General features: G+C 39.4%; 1 protein-coding gene, 1 long non-coding RNA gene and 1 pseudogene across 3 annotated transcripts in view; 1 reads left to right on the forward strand and 2 right to left on the reverse strand.

Annotated features, from left to right (window-relative positions):
* The window catches only part of XPO4 (exportin 4), a 126,640-nt gene extending 111,101 nt beyond the window's left edge, over positions 1 to 15,539 (reverse strand). Inside the window, exon 1 of one of the 2 annotated variants that reach the window (XM_070520381.1) lies at positions 15,344 to 15,539. In XM_070520381.1, the coding sequence (XP_070376482.1) occupies positions 15,344 to 15,412 (69 nt within the window). In that variant the 5' untranslated portion in view covers positions 15,413 to 15,539. The remainder of the gene's footprint in view (positions 1 to 15,343) is intronic. The other variant, XM_070520385.1, reaches the window with a different exon arrangement.
* A 233-nt stretch (positions 15,540 to 15,772) lies between these two features.
* Positions 15,773 to 23,601, forward strand: LOC139046593 (uncharacterized). Its single transcript, XR_011506827.1, has 2 exons — positions 15,773 to 16,264; positions 22,572 to 23,601. It is a non-coding gene; the product is annotated as an uncharacterized lncRNA (long non-coding RNA).
* LOC139046592 (CCR4-NOT transcription complex subunit 4 pseudogene) lies at positions 16,274 to 22,561 on the reverse strand (annotated as a pseudogene).
* Positions 23,602 to 24,883: the final 1,282 nt, after the last annotated feature.

Raw genomic sequence — 24,883 nt, forward strand, 5'->3', positions numbered from 1 at the left:
TGTGGATAGTACCGAACCCTATAGATACGGTTTCTTCCTATACATACATACCTGTGGTAAAGTTTAATTTATAAATTAGGCACAGTGAGAGATTAACAACAAAAACTAATAATAAACTAGAACAACTAGAACAAGATACTCTGGTAAAAGTTACCATAGATCTTAGCAATCTGAGCATACAATTCTTTTTCTTTCCTTATTAAGTTGAGAACTTTCACATTTTCACTTTAAGGAAGCACTTTACATCTTCTCTTTGGCATATCTTGCCAGCATCACTACTTTTGCACTTTGGGGCCATTACTCAGTAAAATAAGGGGCACTTGAACAAAAGCACTGCAATACCGTGACAGTCCATCCAATAACCAAGACGGTTACTAGGTGACTAACGGGCGAGTGGCTCATATAGTGTGGACACGCTGGACAAAAGGGATGATCCACATGTGGGGCAGGACAGCACAAGATTTCATCAGACTACTCACAACGGCACACAGTTTAAAACTTATGAATTGTTTATTTCTGTAACTTTCCATGTAATATTTTTGGACCAAGGCTGATGGAGGGTAACTGACAACACAGAAAGTGAAACTGTGGATAAGGGTGGACTACTGTAGATTTTCTAAAAACTACACGTTAAACTCACTGACCCGGACGATTTTACCAAACAGCAGGAAACAAATAATTCCAATCCTACACAGATTTCAAGAGGATACAAAAGAGGGAACACTCTTCAACTCATTTTAGGAGATTAGCATGAATACGCCACCACCAAACCCAGATGCGAGGATAGTGTAAGAAACTTCTAGGTCAATCTCATTCACAAACACAGATGAAACAAATCTTAAGGTAATTCGTATGCCATATCCAACAATGGAATTTTTAAAAATAATAAAGATAATAATGTACACTGTGACCAAGTTAGTTAATCCCAGGAATGCAGAACTGGGTTAACAATAGAAAACCAACTAATATCTTTCACCACATTAACATATTAAAAGAGAGAGATTATCATAAAAAAATGCAGAAATGTTTAATAAATTAAGATTCATGACTAACATTTTAGCAAAGTAGGAATGGATGGAAACTCCCTTAACCTGACGAAAAGAATTTACAAAAAAGCTAAAGCAAATATCATACCTAATGTTGAGACAATAAACATATTCCCTTAAACTGTCAGTAACTATTAGTACACTATCAGGGTCCACTGGACTCAATTTTTGGGATTTTTTTAAGCACTTCTATCTATTTGTAATGCTTGATATTTCACAATTTTTATTTTTTTCTTACAGGTCTTCCAAAGAATAAAGAAAAATTTTATTTTTTAAAAAATGGAATAAAACTCATTCTAATTGGAAGTCACTTATGGATCCCCTGGACTCTTTCATAAGTCTAAGATATATAATAAGATCTTAGTGATATTTTTTCTGTATCTTGAAACATTTTGGTATCTCATCAGAACTCATCAATTATTCCCCAATATGCTAAGAAAAGACTAAAATAATAAAATTAAAAAATAAGAAATGAAGTCACCTAGAAAAGTGATACAATAGCAAAATAAATCAACACTATTACCTTATCCTCAGTATTTTCTACTACATTGCTCAAAGTACAGCATGACCTTTTAAGAAAGTATAAAAGAAATCTGGAAACACCACCTCTGTAATCTTTCTTTTGCATTTCACTGAATAGTGTTGAGAATTCAAAATTTTTCATTTTCCACCCAAAATGACAAAGAGAAGAAAACTGCCAAGGAAGGACATTTCACAATTATGAGGCGAATCAGAAGAATGAAAAAACACGAATCCAGGAGCACTCCAGACCTGCACTGTCCAACACCGCAGCCACTAGCCACAGGTGGTTATTTAAATTTAAACTAGGTAAAGTGAAATTAAAAGTTTAGGCCTTCAGTCGCATTAGCCACATTTCAAGTACTTGAAAGTCACATGTGGCTAGTGGCTATCACACTAGAACATTTCTATCACTGCAGAAAGTTCTAATGGACAGACACTACTAACGATGACAAAATTGATCATCTAAGCGTAGTCTCAGACCTCGAATCTTCACATCATGATATTCTAGATCAGTGGTTCTCAACAAGGCAATTTTGTCCCTCAGGGGACATTTGGAAACGTCTAGAGACATTTTTCGGTTGCCACAACTGGGGAGTGCTATTGGCAACTAGTAGGGTAGATATGCTGCTAAACATCCTACAATGCACAGGCCAGCCCGCAACAACAAACTCTGCCTTTGATGAATTTTCTCAAACTCAAGAATCAATGAATGAACAACGTACTTCCAAGGACAAAAAGGAAATATGGTATTCTCACCCAGTCAGTCATTACACAAGAATTACTTCATTACTCAATATTCTGTGACAAGAATCTAAATCAATTTGTTTTACTAAAAAGGATACGTGGCAGTATTCTTTACTCTTTTATGATGACTGCACAAACATTTGCTTGATATAGTTCATAAGTGGATGAACGTTAAAGGCAGATATGTATATAAAGGTGATGAAAAAATTCACTGCCTTGATCATTCTAATTGGTGTTTATAAATCTAAAAATGAGAACGATTTATAATTATGAAGCAAAGAATATGGCCATCTTCTCTTCATCAATATTATGTGCCATCAATGTTTTCAAAAGTATTTTGATGATTCTAGAGCAAGAAAAAGAATCAGAATAACAGAGCAGACCCTATTAAAGATGCATTTGATACCTGGAACCAGTATTGCAGTTGGGAACGCAACCACCAGACGTAATGATAGAACCTATGAGAATTATCTGAAATCTGGAATTAGTATCGACAAATCAGATGAATGCAGAGAGACACAGCTACACTCTAGACCTGTGTTGCCCAATATGTAGTCACTATCCAAATGCGGCTATTAGATTAATTAAAATTGAAAACTTAGTTCCTCCATTGCACTACCCACATTTCAAGTGCTCAATAGTCACATGTGGCTACTGGCTACCATACTGAAGAGTGTAGATACAGAACATTTCCATCAACACAGAAAGTTCTATCAGCACTACTCTAGAAGAAATTTAATTAACTCAACAAATATTTGAGTGCTTTCCTATTAAGTTACCTTGATTTATGTGCTTTGATGCAATGTTATTTGATACATTAAAGTACAAAGTCACAAGGGGTCCACCCAGTAGCATAGTGGTTAAGTTCATGCACTCCACTTTGGCGGCCTCGGGTTCCTGGGTTCAGATCCCAGATGCGGACCTATGCACTGCTTACCCATCCATCCTGTGGCAGGTGTTCCACATATAAAGTAGAGGAAGATGGGCACAGATATTAGCTCAGGGCCAATCTTCCTCAGCAAAAAGAGGAGGATTGGCAGCAGATGTTAGCTCAGGCCTAATCTTCCTCAAAAAAAAAAGTAACAAATAACACTTATGGAATACTTCCTATGTGCTAGGCACTAGAAATACATTTTCCTTTTAGTGTAAATGAAATCATTTAATCTTCAGATTAACTCCCTGAGGTAGATATTAATTATTATTTTCCTACTTCAGAGATGAAGAAACAGACACATAGCTTCTTTAACGTCATACAGCTAGTCAAGGGGGAGCCAAGATGAATCCAGATAGTCCGGCTCTACACTATGTTATACTGCCTTTCAACTGCTAAATTCAATAATTTTCCACGTGTGCTTACTATAATATAACAGGGTAATTTTTCTAATATCTCATCTGATTAGATCACTATCTTACTACTGTTGTTTTCTAATTAGTTCTCTAGTTCCTGCCACAAAACCACAAAATAAAGATAAACCAGCTTTCTAAAATTATTAAATTTATTCAAAGTTTGGGGACAAACAATTTTATATTAAAACACAGACATATATTACAGATTAGCATAAAATTTCTACTAATTTTTTAGGATAAAAAAGAAATTTTGAGCTTATACAAGCCGTTTGGGGGTGCTCCCCAGCTTCCCCCAAATATATATTCACTCTCCTTTAGCATAAGAGTCATTAAAAAAATTTTTTAAGCATATTAATATATCCCCTCCTACCTTAGCTTTGTTCAGAATCTCATCATCTCTTTGAACAATTTCAACAGCCTCCTGTCTCCTCACATCTTGCTTCTGTTAGATCAGATTTTCACACTGCTGCCAGTCACATACTGACATCACAGATCTGACACATCACACTACTGGGTGAATTCAAGCTAATTATTATGGCAAATCAGACCTTAAGATAAGCTAGCCCCTGCCTATTTCCCTAGGCTCATCTCACTACTCCCACTTGCTTCCTCATTTATTCATTCATTCTTTTCATTCTGAATATTACTGAACAACTGCTATGTGCAAACAAGGTCCCTAAACTAATACACATTAGAGTCTAGAGACCAACATTTATTAATTAATCACACAAATAAATGTAAAATTTCAAATGCAGTAGGTATTATGAAAGAACTACACAGTGATCTAAGTATAGGACAGGTTAACTTCACCTCTCAGGGAAGTTAAGGAAGGCTTTCCTGAGAAAGTGACTAGAGAGATCTGAAGGACTAGGTAAGAGAAGGAGAGCATTCTAGGCAGACAGAATAGTACTGGAAAGGTCCTGTGGCAGGATGGAGGACAGGAGAAGGAAGGATTGAAAGAGAGCTGGTGTGGCTGATGCGGGGAAAAAGCAATGGGAGAAGGAATCTAAGAAGCTGGAAAGATAAAAACTTATCCAAAACCTCACACAGAGCAAGCAGTAATAAAACCTCAATTCAAACCTGGGTAATCTGTCTCCAACACCCACCACTACACTGTATGCCTTCCCCTACAGCAGTTAGTTCATATATTTCAGTCCACAAATTACTATCGAATGCGCACTTTGTGCCAGGCAATGTGCTAGATGCGTTGGACACAACAGTGAGCCAACAATGAGCAAAACCAAACAGAATCCCTGTCCTCATGGAGCTTACAATCCAGTAGAGGAATCAATCATATAACCAAATAAATAGCATAAAATTGCAGGTATGATAAATGTTACTAAAGCAAAAAGTGCTATGAAAAAAGAATTTAATCTAGTTCAGAGTGGTCAGGCTTTTTTTGACAAAGTAAACAACTACACTGAGATCTGAAGAATTAAATCTTAACTAGGCAAAAGAGGCAGGTGGGCATTCCAAGCCAAGGGAATACATACATCTAAGGTTCCGGAAGGAGAGAGCAGATCAAATGTGATGGACTTCAATATGATGGAGCCCCAGGCCAGCTTCATGAGTTTGTGACCTGTGCGTAGGGCCCAACTGTCAAAGGGGCCCCATGCTTAATTTGATACTTTGCTATTCTCATCCCGAAATTCTTAATAATTTTATCTTTGAACTTGTGTTTTGTTAAGTGAAGCCCAAGGGGACAATGAAGCATGCATGGGAGTTGTGAAGACAGACTGGTGGCCAAGCATATAAGCATATGCCTCGAAGCAGTTGGGTGCCATAGGCCCCCAAGGTGGTAGGGTGGGACCCAGGCCCAAATTGGCCGCAGCAGCAGGATCCACGGTGGAAGGCCAGCTTGCCTGTCCATCCCCAGAGCCTGTCCCTGAGGCACCTGCACAAATATTAACTCTCCAGCCTGAGCGCTGCGACAGGAACTCAGGCAGTAAACTCAGTCAATAAACTACAAAACAAAAATGTACACATGGACACTGCAATACAGCAAATCAAAAAGTTCTTAGAATTCTTCAAAGAGTTTACAATCTCTGGTTTCCAAAACTGCTATAGAAAAGCAAGTATCTATAGGCTTAGAAATAGAAACTAAATTTAAAGATGGTTGCATTCAATGGAAAAGAACGTTATTTTAACATAAAGGTCTAGATAAACAATTTGTTAGTGAGGAAGACAATTTTACTTTTTTCTTATAATAGAAGATACAGTGGCAGCATGCACAAAAAAACAGGCATTTTTAATTATATACAAATCATCAAGCTACCTTTGGATTCTTGTATGACCTCTACAAATAAAAAGAATTGTCAGAAAAATATTAAAATACTGTATAAATTTACATCTAAAATTAAACTCAGATTTACATGAAACTGATTTATATGAAGTTAAATCTTTTTAGAAAAAAATGTTCTGCAAGAATCATCAGCTCTAAATGTACGAAAATTTATTTGTAAATAATCAGAACACAATGTGTCGCAGCCTGTAAAACACAACAGCTCTAGTGAATGGGTGCCTCAGCAAAAGATCCTACTCAAATAAAAAATTATTTGCAATCTTGCCTTTGCCAAGAGCAACTGACATCACCTTCAATTATACTGACTGAAAATGAACTTGCTCAAAGTAAAGATTTCGATGACCTAATAAATTTGTAGAAAAGCAAGACAAAAAATATTATGACCAGTCAAGATATCACATAAAGCACTATTTACTGTATTATACAAAACTTATGATACTGAAATATTTTTTCCAATTTATAAGTTTGTTACTCATAAAGCATTATTATCCTTATTATGTTTTATAAGAAATTCAATGTTCTTAAAAGAAAAAGCTCTACATTTTAGAACCTTTTTTTTTTGAAGATTAGCCCTGAGCTAACATCTGCTGCCAATCCTCCTCTTTTTGCGGAGGAAGACTGCTCTGAGCTAACATACGTGCCCATCTTCCCCTACTTTATATGTGGGATGCCTGCCACAGCATGGCTTGCCAAGCGGTGCACAGGTCTGCAGCCAGGATCCGCACTGGCGAAGCCCTGCTGCTGAAGCAGAACGTGCACACTTAACCACTGCACCACAGGGCTGGCCCCATTTTAGAACCTTTAATGGCACTTTTTTCCTACTTTTTGAACGAGAGGCTCCACATTTTCGTCTTACATGGGGCCCTGCAAATTACGTAGCCAGCCCAGGCTGGAAAACAAAGACAGTATATACGAACAGCCTTATGGCTGGAATATAAGGCAGGGGCCAACAACTATGCTGAGCTTTCAGAACTCTTCAGAAAGTGATTAAAGAGCAAAGAATGGAATGAGACATAGCCTACTAAATCAGAACCTTTATAGTTAAGACAGAGGAATCTACATCTTTAGCAATTATTCTAAGACTGATTATGCATCTGCTAAACTTTGAAAGCCTCTACTCTAGAATATTCTCTTTGTCACTTTATAGTGGGCCTAATTTTTCCCACAATTACAAGTGAATAGAGCTTGGTGAGAGAGTAAATCCATATCTCTTCTCTGGAATAAAGTTTATTGGTTTTCTAATAGCTCTTTATCAAAGAACTTTTTTCCCTTTATTTGCTAGCAAGGTTATGCTTAACCTTTTTTTCAAAATTTTTATTTATTTATTTTGAGGAAGATTAGCCCTGAGTTAACATCTGCTGCCAATCGTTCTCTTTTTTCTGAGGAAGACTGGCCCTGAGCTAACATCCGTGCCCATCTTCCTCTATTTTATATGTGGGACGCCTGCCACAGCATGGCTTGCCAAGCGGTGCCAGGTCTGCACCCAGGATCCAAACTGGTGAACCCCAAGCCGCCGAAGTGGAATGTGTGCACTTAACCGCTGCAGCACCAGGCCAGCCTCTATGCTTAAGTAGCAGTGACTAAACAAATCTGTAGAAATGGGATGACGTGATTTATAAAGACAAAAACACAAATCTAGTCTTTACTCAGCCTAAGCCATGATACAGTTTTTAATTTTCCTTAGGATAAAAATTATAGACTCCTCAAGAAAAGAGTCACAGAAATTAAAAACACACGCGACATTCAAATTTATCAAATAACATGTTATTTGTGACACACTGTTTTTATATTGTAAAAAGTTCAAACTACATTAAAACATAGAAATTGAGGACTCTTGCCACTTCCAATCCCACTCCCTAGACAGCGATTCTTAAAAGTTTAGTATGTATCCTCCAATTCTGTTTCTATGCATATACAAATATAAGCAGGTTTTTTTTTAAGAAAACAAAAACAGGATCATATATTATGTTCTGCACTTTTTTCCCTCACTCACTTATTTTGAGAATCTTTCCATTAAAAAAAACCTCCTACCACATATTAGATCCACATTTCTTGAGAGTTCCATAAAACTCCATTATATAGAATATTATAGTTTATTTCACCAATATCTTTCAACTCGACATTCACATCATTTCAGTTCTTTGCTACAGCAAGGTATATACACCACGATAAACATTTTTTGTGTATGTGCAAGTATTTCCAGAGGCTGAAATAAATGGCTAGCAGTGAAATAGCTGGGGTCAAAGAATATGTACACTTTTAAGGCTTTTGTAACATACTGCCAAACTATCTACCAAAAACATGTAGCTTTTTATGCTTCCACTAGCACTATCCACTTCCCCATATCTTTACAATTTGAAATATCATTTTAATCATAGTTCTGTTTCTGAACTATTCAGTTCCAACTTTCTATTCTTTTCCCATGCCAGCGCTACAATGTTTCAATTACTTTAGTTTTTTTAATACATTTTAATAGCTAGTACATCAAGTCCCCCAAACCTTCATTCTTCTTTTAAAATGTTCTTTGTTATTCTCACACAATTATTCTTCCAGATATATTTTCTAATTAATTAGTCAAGTGGCCCCCCCCCCCGCACCCCAAACAAGGGTGAGTGAGGAGCGAAGAGGGATTGTCACTGACATCACATTCAATTTATAGATTGAGGGAGGAATTGCCACCTTAACCAGGTTAATTCTTTGGAATGAGGAACAAAGCCTTCATTTAATTCAGATCTTCTTTCCTATTCTTCAAATAAGCTGTCTAGTTTTCTTCATAAATATGTTGCACAGTATCCTAGAATTCATTCCCACAATTTTTATTCCTAAAAAATGAGATCTATTTTCCTTTTCATTTATTTTTTGAGGACAACTGGGTCTGAGCTAACATCTGTTGCCAATCTTCTTTTTGCTTGAGTAAGATAGCGCCAAGTCAACATGTGTGTCAATCTTCCTCTATTTTGTATGTGGGACTCTGCCACAGCATGGCTTGATGAGCAGTGGGTATGTCCGAATCCAGGATCTGAACCTGCGAACCCCAGGCTGCCAAAGCGGAGCACATGTACTTAACCACTATGCCACTGAGCTAGCCCATTTTCCATTTTTAAGCTGATCATTGTTGTATACATATAAAGGAAATCTTTCAATTGGTTTTTATGTCTTATGTCTGGCCACCTTACCAAACAACCAATGGTTCTAACAGTTTTTTAGTTAATTTCCTTGGATTTTTTTTCTGAATATCACCTGCAAATAATCTTTTTTACTTTTCTTTCCAATATGTGTGCTTGCTGAATGATAGTTATATTAGGATTCCCCATTTTACTCCTAAGAGTATCACTATTTACTACTGGTTTCAATAAACTATTTTTTTATCATATTGAGCATTCCTTTCAATTCCTAGTTTTCTGAAATTTTAATCATAAAATGCTGTTAAATTTTATCAACTAGCTTTTAAGTATCTGTGCATAATTTCAAAGGTCTTTTCACATTTCTTCTCTGGATCACTGGCTATGTTCCAATTAGCTGAGTTTGACACAAACCCAACTGCAAAATATACACTTTTTTTTAAAAACATTTTATTTTTCCTTTTTCTCCCCAAAGCCCCCTGGTACATAGTTGTGTATTTTAGTTGTATGTCCTTCTGGTTGTGCCATGTGGATGCCACCTCAGCATGGCTTGATGAGGAGTGCCATGTTCACGCCCAGGATCCAAACTGGGGAAACCCTGGGCCGCCAAAGCAGAGCACACGAACTCAACCACTCGCCCAAGGGCCGGCCAGCAAAATATACATTTAATTGAACTGAATTTTAAATAAAAATTTACCGCTAACTAGTTTTTTGAGAAAAAGAATTCTGTTAGCGCCAGTTTTCTAATATCTAGTCCCATAGCAAAGAACAAAAGACAAGGTTGAAATAAATAAAAACGCTTACTCAACACAATGCATCTTTCCAATAAGAAAAGCAAATGCTATGATCAAAATTCTTAATTTTATGACACGTGTATTGATTACAAAAAAATAAAAGCATTGTACCTTACACATATGAGAGGCTCAGGAAACATCTACTAAATAAATGCTCAAATGTTCCCCAAACAGAATGTATTTGCTTCTCTTAGGCCTCCATACAAATATATCCCTCTATCTGGGATACCTCTTATTGGACTGGAAAACTCCAATTTGTCCTTCATGACCTAGCTTAAGGATCACCTACTGTGAGACACGCTTTCTAGGTCCCCACCTCAGCCGGAGACAGACGTCCCTCCTCTGTACTCTCACAGAACACTAATACATACTTCATCATTACATTACTGAGCAATTGCTACAGTTTTGCCTTTCTCCCCCATCAGACTATGCCCTCCTTGAAAACAAGGTCAGTCTTTCTTCATCTCCTCAGCATATATAGCATTGTGCCTAGCATGTACATTCTGAAGAAATGCTGCAGAATGAATGAGTGGCCAGAGATGGAATTCCAGATCCAAACCAGCTACGTGACCAAAGGCAAATCACTTATCATCTTTGAATCTCAGATTCTCTCATTTATAAAGTTTAAGAATATCTCTTCTCCTGTTTACTTTACAAGATTGACGTGAGAATCAAATAAGAAGACAGGAATTTTTGTATAACACTTTAATTTTGCAGATGCTTTCAAAACATTAACGAAATTCCACTACAATAAAAACTATGAAAACTGGTCTGAAGCCTTCATTAAAGTTGGATTTAGATTTATTAAAATCCATTCTGGTTTTAAATATATGAAATTACTATTCTATAAAGTATTGTTAATATATGTGCTCTGCATTATCTCATACTATCAGTGCACACACTAAGGACAATCCCTAACAGCCTAAGGAGCCAGGGGAACAAAACCAAGGAAATTCAAGACAATAAATAAATAAAGCATGCTTTGGATTTATGGTTCAAACGAATGTGATACTAATACTAAAAGAATACTAAACTCTTCCATTATGGTGTCTCCAAAATCAAAACACAACCTACATCTCATATCTATTCACCAAAAAAACACACACACACAGAGAAAGAAAATGGAAACAAACTTCCTTTAAAATTCATCTACAATGAGGTAAAAAAAGAAAATTACAGGAGGATATGGATCATACAATCTCATTTATGTAAAAAAATAGATTTTAAAAAATGATGTATGTATGCTCTTATATGTTTAGAGAATTTCAATATGGACGCCCAAGAAATAGTCACCTCTGAAGAGAGAGAATGGAACTTAGGGAACTTATTACTTTCCCTAATACACCTTTCTGCACAGCTTGAATTACTTACTATTCAGAAAGTTATCTCTACGATGTTTTTTTAATCAAGGAAAATATTTATAATATATCATTAATGTAAAAAAGAAAAACTACACAATGTATGTTGTAGCAGCATAGGAAAAAAGGTCAAAGTACAGTCACTATGGATTACCTAGGGAGGGGACTGAGAGTGGGGAAGGGAGAGGGAGAGTCACTTTTTATTCTGCACATCTGTGTGCTGTTTTTTGTTTTTTAGACTGGCACGTGAGCTAACATCTGTTGCCAATCTTTTTTTTTCCCCCTTCTTCTTCTTCTCCCCAAAGCCCACCACTACACAGTTGTATATTCTAGTTGTGGTCCTGCTGGATGTGGCATGTGGGATTCCACCTCAAAGTGGCTTGATGAGCATTGCCGTGTCTGCGCCCAGGATCTGAACTGGCGAAACCCTGGGCCGTCGAAATGGAGCGCACGAACTTAACCACTCAGCCACGGGCTGGCCCCTGTGTGTTGTTGATATATTTTAAAACAATATATTCCAGTATTATTATGAATTTTAAATAACATAAAATGTATCTACAACACCAAATTTTCAAGTCTGTAAATATAACCTGCTAAATTCATACAGTCAGAGAGACTCTCACCAATGAGAATGTTAGCACAGAAGTGTGGTCGATTTTACTTACTCTGATATGTATTCAATATCTTCTCAAAAACTTAGGGTTAGGCATCTTAAGCAAAAGCCAACAACTGGAATCTTTTTTGGACAAGAAATTTTCAAGACCTATTTAAACAACGTTCCATTTGCACAACGCTTTCAGAATAGATAAGTTCACTTGCATGCTTATATTAATTTACAACAGTCCTTCCTCATTCTAGTTTGTTCACCTTCAAATTTATTTTCTAGCACGTAACCTCACTGTCTTAAATCAGATTAAGCAGTATTTAGAAGCATTTACGGAAAATATTCTGTTACTACTTTTGAGGGAGAAATCACTCTTTATGTTGAAACCTATAAAACTATAAACATCTTTTTCACTCTACAGGTTTAATATACTGCTTTATTTGGCAGTTTATCCAATAACCTAAACAGGATTGAATATAGACATTCACAGTGAAACAAGTGCAATATCCAAAAACACATCTAGAACTTTCCCATCAGGTAATGAAATGTAACATTTACGGTATTATAGTATGTTGACTTTGAGAAGCAACATGCTTGAGTAAAACTTTAGAAAGAGTTCTAAAATGGGAATCTGGTGATCTGTGTTCGGGATCAGTCTTATCACTAATTTGTTCTGTGAGCTATCTTGTAAGTCACTTCTTCCTCTTTGAACCTCAGTTTCCCCATCTGTAGAATGGAAGAGAGAAATGCTTAGACTATGCTCTTACTTTTCAGGGTCTCTATTTCCTGAGAGAAACTGTAAAAACTACAGACTATTACCAAAAGTGTATGTTTCTACCCCAAGATTTGCTTACAGTTTCCTTCTGATATCCATCATGGACTCCCTAAGACCTCTGTCCCAAAAGAGCTCTTGAGAGTATTCTACACACTAAAACTCTACGCTAATTTTCATGAAAAAAATAGACTACCAAAGGGAAAATTAAAGCAAAAATAATTGTGAAAAACATCACTAATTACTTCGAATCCCAAAACATATTAACAGCTAAAATACATAGCAATTTTCTATAAACAAGATATCCTCAGGTCCAGCCTTGTGGCCTAGTGGTTAAGTTCAGCACACTCACTTCAGTGGCCTGGGGTTTGGTTCCTGGGCACTGAGCAGGGCACAGACCTACACTACTCATCGGCAGCCATGCTGTGGAAGCATCCCATATACAAAATAGAGGAAGACTGGCACAGATGTTCGCTCAGGGCTAATCTTCCTCAGCAAAAAAGAAAGATTTCCTCAAATGGCTACCCTCTGACCCACAGGTGGATAAAGCTAAAATCACCCTTTTTTTTTTAATATTGTAATGCTTACTAATTGAAGTAGATTTAACAATCATAACTATTTCAAATGAATCAATTTACCCGCTTTCTAGTCTCACTACACTATAGGTTAAGAACCACAGACTGGTAACAGACTGACTGAAGGTAGAGTTCCCACTCTACAACTTTCCTTGAAAATCTGGGTAAATTACTTAGCATCTACATGTTTGAGTCCCGTAGTCTATAAAATGAAAGTAATAATACCTCCCTCATAGAGGTAGCGAGGATTAAAGAAGGTAAAATATGTAAAGTGCTTGGTATAGTGCCTTACACATAGTAAGCACTTAATGAATGTGAGCTGTTATTAATAATAAATACTAAGTTGGAATGCAGCTTTCATACTGAGAAATAACGCAGTAACTGCTACTCTGACACATTTTTTTGTACACATTTTCAAATACTAAGTGGAAATTTCCAAAAACGAATTTCCTATTTTTAATAACATAACATTTTTGTCAATACTCTTTTCCTCTGGAAAGATTAAAAAATATGTAAATGGATATCTATACAACATACGAGAGGTGGTGAGGTAAAGTGGAAAGAAACTCAGCTTAGAGCCAGACAGATCTGAGTTCTAGACCTAATTTAACCACTTACTAATTATGTAATCTGGGTCCCTTTAACTCTCTCAACCTTGTAAGCTGTTGCAAGGATTCATAAAGTATGTAAAGCATCAAACACAGTACATGACATGTACTACGCACTCAATAAACAGTACTCATTACTATTCTTCTCAGCTACTCCCGTAGAGATGATAAAACCAGCTTTGCTAGGGAAGAGGGAAGGTACCGGCAAGCACAAATGCTAATTAATATTCAGGCCAATGATGAAGGACACTTATTGCATCTTCTCAACGTAAGAACTAAAGCCGTAGTTTTTAAATCAGTACTTCTAATGAAAATGAGGCCCCTGGTTCCTGGAAAAATTTCAGGTATTTCAGGAAATGCTGTATGTCAGGGATTTTAAGAACCTTGTATTAAGGGAGATACTAGCTAGTTTCTTCTCGAGTTAAGTTGCAAAAGTCTGAAAACGTTATCTACTCAGTTTTCTGACAAAATGATTCACTTAACTTTGCTCGTAATGAAGCAAGTAAATCTCGCTTTCTATTACACTGCTCAGTTTCACGAGCTAACTTTCATATCTGGTGCTGTGTGTGAAAACAAAACTTGATTTAAAAAAACTACAAACTACCTTAGAATTTGTTCAAATATTTTCAAATGTGATGCTCAAACACATAACCCAAACACCAAACCAAAAGGAAAAGAAAAAAGTCCAAAGCTGACTGCATTCAATTCTTAGAAAGGTGGAATCAATTCAAGTAATCGAATGAGCCTCTAACTTCCAAAACACATCTACAAACACGGAAGTCATAATTTAAAAAATAAAACTGGGCCAACAAATACAAACACACAGTTCACGGAGTAACTGAATATAGCCTATCCTTACTTCTACTCCCTGCGTGGAATACTTTTTTTATCCTTTGACTTGGCCTTCTCAAACTCCCTGGGCAAACAACCTACTCATCAAACTGTTAATTGTATAGTGTAAGAATGAAGTTAACGCGTGACCCACAGGGAGCTCAGTCCTGGAAAAAGTTTTGCCCCAATGACCTTGGTCCCAAAGATTCCCCTCCCTCCTGCCGGTCCTTCCACGTGCTGCCGGCTGCGGTTACTCCAAAGGTGGCTGCACCTGAATGCACGAAGGGAACAAGGACTGCTCACAGCACCTGGGCCGAGCCATCTCTTCCCTCCGGACACCCACTCCCCCGCGGCGCGCACACAGCCCCCGACCGAAGCCCTGCGGGGATGACCCGACCTCGCTCCCCGCGCCTTACCCTCGCCCCCGGCGACCGGGCAGCGTGTAGGGTGACGACCGTGGCACAGGAAACTCTCTTTCCTACAACACCATATTCCGTGCCCGGCTGGGGTGCCGGTCATCTCGGGGAAGAGGACAGCCCCGGGAAGAGAGGGACGAAAGCAGGATGGAGAACCCTGCGCCACGCCACCACCACCTCCTCCACTTCTAGAGCTCCCTGGAGGCCCTTGTCGGTCACCAGCCCAGCGGCGCCAAGGCCTGACACGGCAGGGCCGACCGGAGGCCGCAGGTCCCGGCGTGCCGGGGGCGCGGCGCACTCACCATCAGAACTTTGGCCGCGTTCTCCAGCTGAGCGATCACTTCTGGGGGCCCCAGCGCCGCCGCCATCATGGTCTCTCTTCAATGACGCGCCATGCGCTGCATTCTGGGAGCGGGCGCCGCGGCCGGCCAATCGCCGCAGCGACCCCGGAGCCCCACGCGCTCCCGGCGGCCGTCGCACCCGCGGTCGACGCCGGTGTGGTGGCTTCCGTGCTGCTGGCCTGGCCGCCGGGTCTTGGGCTGCCGGGATGGAGAAGAGTGTGAGCCGGCCTCCTCGCCGGGGCTCGGGCGCCCGCACTGCGGCGCCGGCCGAGACCAGGGCGGCTGGCCCAGACGGCGACGGCCGCGCGGAGCGGGCGCCCGCGGCTCCGGGCCCGCGCATGCGTGCTGTGCGGCGCCGCGGCTTGTCGGCTCCTCCACCCGGGTCCCCAGGACCCGCTCGCTTCCCTCCACCGCGACCGCTCCCCGCCCCCATCGCCCGGTAGTGCTCCCCCGCTTCTCTGCCCTTCACTCCATCCGCCCCTGCCCCTCCTCTCCCTTCCACGCTCCACGCCCTGCAGGATCTGACTTGGAACCGCTCTCCTTAGAGAGCACCTCCTTTCAGAACATTTGTTTTCTGCGTCCTACTTCTCTGTTCCTCTTTGCTGTGAAAAAGAGACCATTCCAGGATAGAACGCTTCGTTTTCTTAACGGATGTCCTGCAGGAGATTCGTCCAAATTTATATGGTCAGCAGGTCGCTGCGAGACTAACGGGAAAACCCATCCTTCTCTCGCCGTTTTCTCCTTCCGTGGGCTGTCTCATAAAGGAGCGGGGTACCTTGACTACCTGGCTTCCTGAATCCAGTAAGAACTCAGTCCCCACCAGTTTTGTCGTGTTTAAGAAATTCATAATAGTAATGTTAATTATGGAATACATGCTGAAAGGTACGTTAAAGTATCAAGTAATCCAACTTTCCCTCCAGTGCTTGTCTCCTTTACGACGTTCCAGGCAAGGGGGCCTAAAAGAGCTATTTCAGTGTTCAAACCAGCTCCAACTTGTAGAAAAGTTGTTTGGATGGGAGGTTTGGGGGGTTTCTTTGAGCCAACATCTACTTTTCTATCATCTCTACCTTTCGGTGCTGTTCTGCTACTTGGGGATACACAGAAAGTCAAGTTCATTTCAGTGTTTGTAAGTTTCCTCTGTTGAAATCTTCCTATATTTCTTCATCCTAGCTATAAGTAAGCCATACTTTTGAGGTTTTATTTTTTATGTCACTGCAAACGGAATTGCATTATTATTTCCATCCAAAAAACCAGGTTGTTTCTTGTATTTGGCATCTCTGAGTTAGGAAAGTGAATTAACAAGGTTTTTATTGCCTGAGAAACAAAGGAAGAAACTTTTATTTCATTACAAAATAGTAGAGCTAGTGAAAATGCAGTTAATGGCCTTTTTTATTTTAAGAATGTTGTGAAACTAAGTGATTAACATAGTCCCTGACATTTAGTCGGCACTCAATAAATATTTGACTAAGTATAGTAATCTGCAATAAGATTACAAAAACATCTCTAGCTGTTGTGAAGAGTAATTACTGCAGATAAATGTTATATCTGCAAAAGTGTAGACAAATGAATAGTTTGTGACATTAAATGTTTGAGGTTTATAATGCTTCAGATTGGGCTTTGTGTTCTAAAGCATTTGTTTTGTGCAATTACCTAAGAATTTTGTGTCTAGACACTCTTTAAGAAAGAGGAAGGAAAAGTATTTAATCACTTGTGAGGATGAGTATGCTTTCTTTCCAATTAACTTAGTCTTTTGAATTTCCACACTTTATAAAGTGGGTTACAGACACCTCACGTGACTGAGAGCCATGAATTTTAGGGCAGAGTGAACACTGAAGGTGCAGAATCTCAATATGGGAAGACGCTAGAATTTGCCTCCTAGTTTAACCTCCCCTCCAATGTCTGACTCTAGTTATTTTTTGATTTATTATTCAACAATAATATTCTCCTGGGAAGAGATAGGGAGGAGTATTCTAGCTTAACCATATGCTCTTCATATCCTGAAACAGAAGAGGAGATGAAAGTTGTGCAAATTCCAATAATTTCTCACTAGGCGTGAGAGAGAAATGTTTATGGTCTAAGGAAGGTAGATATCAGGTTTAAACCTTCCGGAATCCAAGAACAGTCACAAATAAATCCCCTCTAATTTTAGGCTACTCTTTTAACACCTATGATGTCATGGGCTCCAAAATTATTCTAACTTATTCTTCACCAAAAGTGATTAAATATATTATATACTTTTCCTTGGAAAAATAGGTTTGGTGTTTTGGTTTTTTCGTTGTTTTTTTTTTTTTAATAGAAACCAGTGGAATTTGTTGTATAGCCAACTTTCTAAATTTTGTGTCTTTCCTAAATTAGTGACACTCTGGGAACATTTATTAAGCAAAAACATAGTTACTGACATTCTGGTGAGAAGGAAAAGCTAACTATTGTGGATTACAGATAATGATATTTGAAAACTAGAAGAGAACTTAAAGATTATAGAATCTTAAGATTTTGGAAATGAAAAAATCTTTACTTAAATGATCCCTTGTTTTTCAAATGACGAAAATAAGGCCCAGAGAAGTTAAGTGATTTAGGACCAAGCCAGGTAGAACCAGTTACCTATCTTACAGTCTAATATCTTTTGTGGTGAAGGGACAAGGGCTAGAATTCAAATCAGAAGAACTGGGTTTGCAGTGTATCTCTGCTTCTTACAGGATACGCTTGCTGGGTAGGTAGCTTAATGTCTCAGGACCTCAGTTTGATCATTTGTAAAATGGAGGCCATCACACGTGTATGAGGTTCAAAGAAGATCATACATTTGAGACAACTTTGTGACGCTGTGAAGCATTCTATGAATGCAAGGTATTACTGTTATCAGTTGCGTATTAGGCACAGTGCTTGATGCTGTAGGACGAATTGAAATTGAAGTAATGGTCTTCGCTTCCAAAGAGTTTGAGGTCTAGTTGAGAAGATGAGACTAATGTATTTAAAATAACAGCAGTTGATTCATTTCCATCATTTCTCTCACTCCTTTCCAACTGTGGTATAATAAAAAATGCATGTAGTCTTTGTCCCTGGTTGCTGGCAAGGAGGTCCTTAAATCCTTGGAATTTCCTGAGTGATAGGAGTATCTTTGGTTAATCATAACAAGCCCCTTTCAGTCACAGCTGAGGTTATGCTAATGAGGTGACTTAGAGTGGGGCCCCTAGATAGCCTCGTGATGAAGTGGTCACCCGAAAGACCAAATGGTTAAAGGGTAGGAAGCTTTTGGTTCCTTTAGTTTTGGACCACTCACCAAACTCCAGGGAGAAGGGGGGCTGGAGATTGAGCTCTATAAAAACTCTGTAACACTAAATTTGATGAGCTTCCAAGCTGGTGAATACATCTACCTGCAGTGATGCATCCCAACTCCGTGGGGTCAGAGCCTCCTACCCTTGAGACCCTTCCAGACCTCACCCTATGTTCCTCTTCATCTGGCTGTTCATTTGTACCTTTATAATAAACCGGAAAATTTAAGTAACGTGTTTTCCTGAGATCTGTGAGCCATTCTAGCAAATTATCAAACCTGAGCAGGGGGTCATGGGAATCCCCAATTTATAGCCAGTGAGACAGGAGTACAGGTGGTCTCTGGGACTTGCAACAGGCGTCCGAAGTGGAGGCAGGCTTATGGGACTGAGCTATTAATTCGTGGGTCTGCACTAACTGTGAGTAGTTAGTGTCAGAAGTGAATTGAATAGTAGGGCAGCCAGGTGGTTTCAGAGAATCACAGACCAACATGTGGATTATTGAAATATACAGGAATCTGTATATCTCAAAATAGTAAACATTCCAGTCAATTTAAGAATACTACAATAATAATAGTTGATGTTTACAGCACAATTAGCACATGAAGGACACTAAGCTGTTTTAATCTATTAACTCATTTAATCCTCACAACAACCCTGTGAGATAATATACTATTATGATCCCAAATTTTGGATGAAGAAATTGAGGCATACAGCAGGTAAATAACTTGCCTCAGAACTAGTGGAACTGGGATTTGAACCCGGGCTTTCTAGCTCCATACCCCATGCTCTTAACTCTCGGATACTGCTTCTAGGTGGAGAATAAGTCACTTGGAATGATTATAGCTTAAGTAAATACAGTACAAACTATCACGTCAACTTTTTCAGTTATGCATACTATGAAGACTATTAAAAATCTATATCAAACTTGAAATATTTAGGAAGTAAAGCAAAACTGCCTATAGAAAGTGTGAAACTAACTTTTTAAAAGACAGTTTGTTTTGCGAATGTCATGACATTTGCTATATCCATTGACAGTGCATGCTGGGTACTCAGATATTCGGTAACTTGAACTTTATGCCACCTGTGAAGAAGTTGACTTATTACAGTTTAGTACATTAGCTGAGTCTCTCAGACTGTTAAATTGTGAAATATGGCAAAGTGATCTGGGACTACTATCAGATTCCTTATGTTTGCACAACCCATTATATAGTGTTCACATTTTTTTACCTTTTCACAATAATTGGAACCATGCATATTGGTTTGTTTTTGTGTTTCCCAAGGGATCATCATGTGTTTTTGCAAAAACATTTGTCAAGCCATAAACATCTTGTCCCTATAAACACCCTGATGAAATACCTTAGAGCAGCAGTTCTTAAAGTGTGGTCTGGGGACATCTAGTAGGACTCAGAATACCTAGCGTGTCCCTAGGATCCTTTCAGAGGGTCTACAAGTCAAAACTATTTTCAGATGGCAATAGTAAGCCCTTCCCTATCAATAATTATTTTAAATGTAAATGGATTAAATTCCCCAATCAAAAGACATAGATTGGCTGAGTGGATAAAAAAACAGGATCCAACTATATGCCTGCTCTTGTGCCACTTCTCTTCAACATACTGTTGGGAATATAGTGGTACTACTTGTACAAATAGTAAGTATTCACAGTTAAGTAGCATATTATTAGGATAACACTGTTCCCTAATGTAAAGGCCCTGACAAGGAATACAGATGAATTGTATGGATTATGCAACAGAATGAAAGATTGTTCTATTTTACCCGAGAGAATCTAGAGAGAATCAAAATCTCTTTTTTAACAGGCATCTCTAAAGCTCAAATTAAATGAGACGCTTAGTAAGAATAATTCCCTTTGATATAGAAGATACTTGATCTGGAAAATGTTAAGGGATCTTATAACCCAAAGTTCTGAAACTTTCAAAGGCAGCAGTACAGAGCTAGAAGTGTTATGGTATCAAGTTTTTAGGAACTTAATATATTTCTCCAGAAATAAAAACATGACAGACCAAAAGAGAAATATGTCTTTAAAATATTTTTTTTCACAGAAAGTATATTTATGCACGTATTATATGTCTGTTAAATGTTAATATTTGGAGTTTTCAAATGTTAAATACTAACATTTGTTAGTGTTATTAATATATAGCACAGTTTCGATGTGTGTGTGTATCAAAGTAATTGCAAAAAGTAGTTAGAGAGTGGCTTTAGCCTTCCTGCTCTCACAGATTACCATCTTGACGTTTATTTTTGAACCAGTGTACTTTTAGATCATAAAGTAAGGACTTTCATTATGCTGTTGAACTCTACAGCACCATAGTTTTAGAGTCTATTTTTCTTTCTTCTTGTTTTTGTTTTTTTTTTCACTTATATGATATGTAAAAACTTAGCAACTCTCCTATTAAGTAAACTGCTTCTGATCAATAAATAACCAGGTACAATACTCCACCTTCATTATAAAGCTCAATATTATAAGGCATCCATCCAATTAAAATTTTTTGAGGTTGTGATAAAGACCTTATATGTTATTCCAGAGAAATTTCTGAGACTAACCCTACCCACCCAACAGCCTGAAGCCATGCATTATTTATAGACTCTTAAAGGTTTTAAGTGAAGCTACCTGCTATAGGGACCCCTCCCAGAGCTGTGTTGTGCCATGGCAGGAGACTCACGTTTAAGACTTACTGTACAAGTTATTTGAGGTGGGGCTTGCTGTGCAGCTCAAGTGCATGATGCTATTGTGTGGAAAGGTCATCCAAGGGTAGGGGGCTTCCTGGCCTGGAAAACGGAATGACTTATAAACCAGCTGGAGCTGCTGAAATTAAGGGAGCCTCTGTGGCAAGGCTGAAAAGGGACTGTTGAGAGAGGTGGCATTAGCGGATGCTGCAGGATGTCAGCATCCAGAGTCTGGACCATTGGCAGTTGTAGAGAATGAGGAGGGTTTGGAAGAGAGGTGGGCAAAGGGAGGCTCAGTCTTGGACTGACAGTCCCTCTCAAGCAGGCCTGCTAAGTGACATCAAAGGGATGAAATCTCGAGACGTCCTCTGGTTGTCTAGAAAAATCAAAGCCAAAGCTGCTTGCCGGTGGGCAGGGGATGATCGTGGCACGGTCTCTGATGTCAGAAGGTGCTGCGGCCCAGTCCCTGGATATCGTGGAGGGCTAGGGAAAGGAGGAAACCCACTTGGGATAGGGTTGGGTTGTCTGAGAATAGCAACTGTGACTCTGTCCCTGCCCCTTCCAAAGGGGACCATGTCCTGTGACCGCATGAACATACAGGGATGACTGGGCTGGATTTGGACAAACCAAGGGGTGGTAAAGGCCTGTTCCTTTTGGATGTCTGTAGAAATCGTCACCGTCGTCTATGAGAGAAAATCTGAAGATTTGTCAATAGGGCTCTGCAGTGGTGTCACTTCGTTCTTATTCTTAACATTTAAACCTGTGGACAGCTGGGGAAAACTGAGATTGATTTTATAAAATTCATGAAGAAGCTTCTGCTCGTGTTCTTGGTGTGTCCCCGCTTCATCCTTCAGCGCCTGTAAACACAGGCAGTGCCTATTCTTGGAGCGGCAGCTGCAGTACTCCACGGCACCTGGAGATGCCTGAGGTGTGCTGCCATGTCTACCGTGTTCTCGTTGCACTGCATGGCCCTGAGAGCATCTTCTGACCAGAATAGGTGACATGAACACTGGCACTTGGACCCTGTGGGCCTGAATATAATGTGCTATTGTTGATGGCAACTTTACATATTTTGCCAAATGTCCCAAAATATTCTGGTCTTTTTAAAGCCTCTGGGTCTGAGACACTGAGAAGGATCTACAACAAAGATCAGGTTTTTTTGTACAACATGCACACTAGGCAGTTGTTAGCAATTTTCTGATATTTTCTATTTTCGCCTCATTCTTTATCCTTTGCAGTTCTTCCTGGGAGAGAAGGTTCTGTCCTGTGGTGTCTTCTGGATCTGGCTTTCTACATGCTGGACAAAACCCTGTTTCATCAGTATGGACCTGATGCCAAAAAAATTGGTGAATCTGGCAGCCACAGGGGCAAGGGGAAATGTTGCATCCTTGCCTGGCTTTTCCCTGGCCATCCTCACACGGCACCCAGGGGGAGAGCTGGGAAAAGCCCTCACCCGACCTGATAACTGTTCAGCAGAGAGAGGACCTCTTGGCTTTCACTGGGTCCTTTGTCAATACTTTTTAAGAGTGTGAAGGAGTTCTGAAAAACTTTGAGAACCACTGCATTAGAGAATGCATCAGTTTGGAATAGCATCCTCTGATATGTCTAGTGGGAAGGAACATAGTATTTGGCGAGACTTGGTTTGCTTTTTTTTAACTATTCCTTTTTTGGTGAGGAAGATTGTCTCTGAGCTAACATCTGTTGCCAATCTTCCTCTCCTCCCCGCCCCCCTAAAGCCCCAGCACATAGTTGTATATCCTAGTTGTAGGTCATTCTAGCTCCTCTATGTGGGATGCTGCCAAAGCATGGCTTGATGAGTGGTGTATGGGTCCACGCCCAGGATCCGAACCAGTGAAGCCCGGGCCACTGAAGCAGAGCACGAGAACTTGACCACTTGACCACGGGGCCAGCTCCTGCTTTTTTTTTAACTAGAGAAGTCAAGACCTACCTCAGCCAGGCTGGTCCCACTGTCCCAGAGACCAGCCATACCAACTGCATTCCAGCCTCCACCCCGCAGCTGCGGTTCCGCTCACCTGTACCGGAACACCATCCCTCCTTCTGCAATGATTTGCATCCTGTTTATCTTCAAACAAAGTTCAAGCCCACCTCTCATCAGAGACTGCCCCAACCAGGTCTCCTGACTCTGTCCCTACACATTTACATAAAAGGAGGAAAGAATCCTATTTGAAGTAAAACTGTGTTCTCTCTGTAGCTTTAAAATCAGTCTCTCTCCAAAGTTCGAAATTCATCTAAATCTGGAAGGTAAATGCTACAAATTTCAAGTGTGATGAAAGTAATGACCTATAGAACTTATAACTGAATCAGATAATCCTATCTGCTTTATACTGTTGTCCTGCAAGAACTTGTGATGAATTTGTGTAGAGACGCCCATGGATTTGACAAACATCCAAGCTGCGATTTTCAGCATTCAGTATGTACAAAGGGATGCTCAGCACATACGTCGAACATAATGCTGCTCAATCTATTTTTGTTGACTCAATATGGAATGAACAATAGTAGGGGCCCATAATGGTTCGAGGACAGAGTTAGCCATGCCAGTCAAGGGTCCTCTGACAATTGTCTCGTGTTTTGGGGAGGAGGGGGCCACGTAGCTCAGGTTTGCCTTGACATGATAGAAATCTGCACAATATTTATTGGTTCTAAGTGACTAGGTTTGACAGCACTTTCCTAGAATAAGTAGATATAAAAAGAAATTACTAAAGGAAAATCCTGCATTTTGCAGGTGGTTTAACGAAGAATTCCTACTTTCCTCCCCGTGGAAACAGCATGCCAAAAAATTCTGTGTACCCTTGAAGTGAGCACAAATCTCACTTGCAAAAGCACATCACCAGCTCCCTCTGCTGTTTGTTGGTTTGATTTGGAACTCAGAGAAACTATGATAGTTTGTGGATTAAAATGCTGTATAGAATTCAGGATAAATTATCTACTGGATTAGTACAGGCAAACGTATCGATATCGGTGCATTCTATATGTATATGCCAGAGTAAAGCAAATCGAACCACCAAATACTTGTGCATAAGAGCATTTCTACAGGTGTTCTTTTTACCTTATATCTCTGTGTTCATTTTAGCTGTGATCATGTAAGCTATTGTTGCAAAGAAATAGAAATAAAAATCTATTTACTTTTATTTAGTATAAATTTCCATGGCCTGGAAGAGAAACATGCAAAAAAAATCTAAACAAAATCCAGATGATCTCTGGAAAAGCTATTTGTGGAGGATCAGGACAGAGCAAGCAAAACTCATTTAGGGCATGCTAAGCCTTTAGTTCTGAACCCATGCTTATCACAGCAGTTCACAAGCACAGTGGGAAATCCCCAGTCTGCCTGAGGAGACACACATCCTGGGGATGCCTCTGCCTTTAACTGAGGGCTCCATCTCTAGGTCATTAATTCTTTAAGTTGGAAATTCTGGGGAAAAACAACTAATTTAATTAGTAAAAATCCTGCAGTCATATTTGGGGCAACAATTTTATTTTGTTCCCCCAGCCTTAAAGTATTTCTCCTTCCAAGTACTAAAACCTTCTTGAA

The sequence above is a fragment of the Equus asinus genome, chromosome 11 (genome assembly GCF_041296235.1).
Source record: "Equus asinus isolate D_3611 breed Donkey chromosome 11, EquAss-T2T_v2, whole genome shotgun sequence".
NCBI lineage: Eukaryota > Metazoa > Chordata > Mammalia > Perissodactyla > Equidae > Equus > Equus asinus.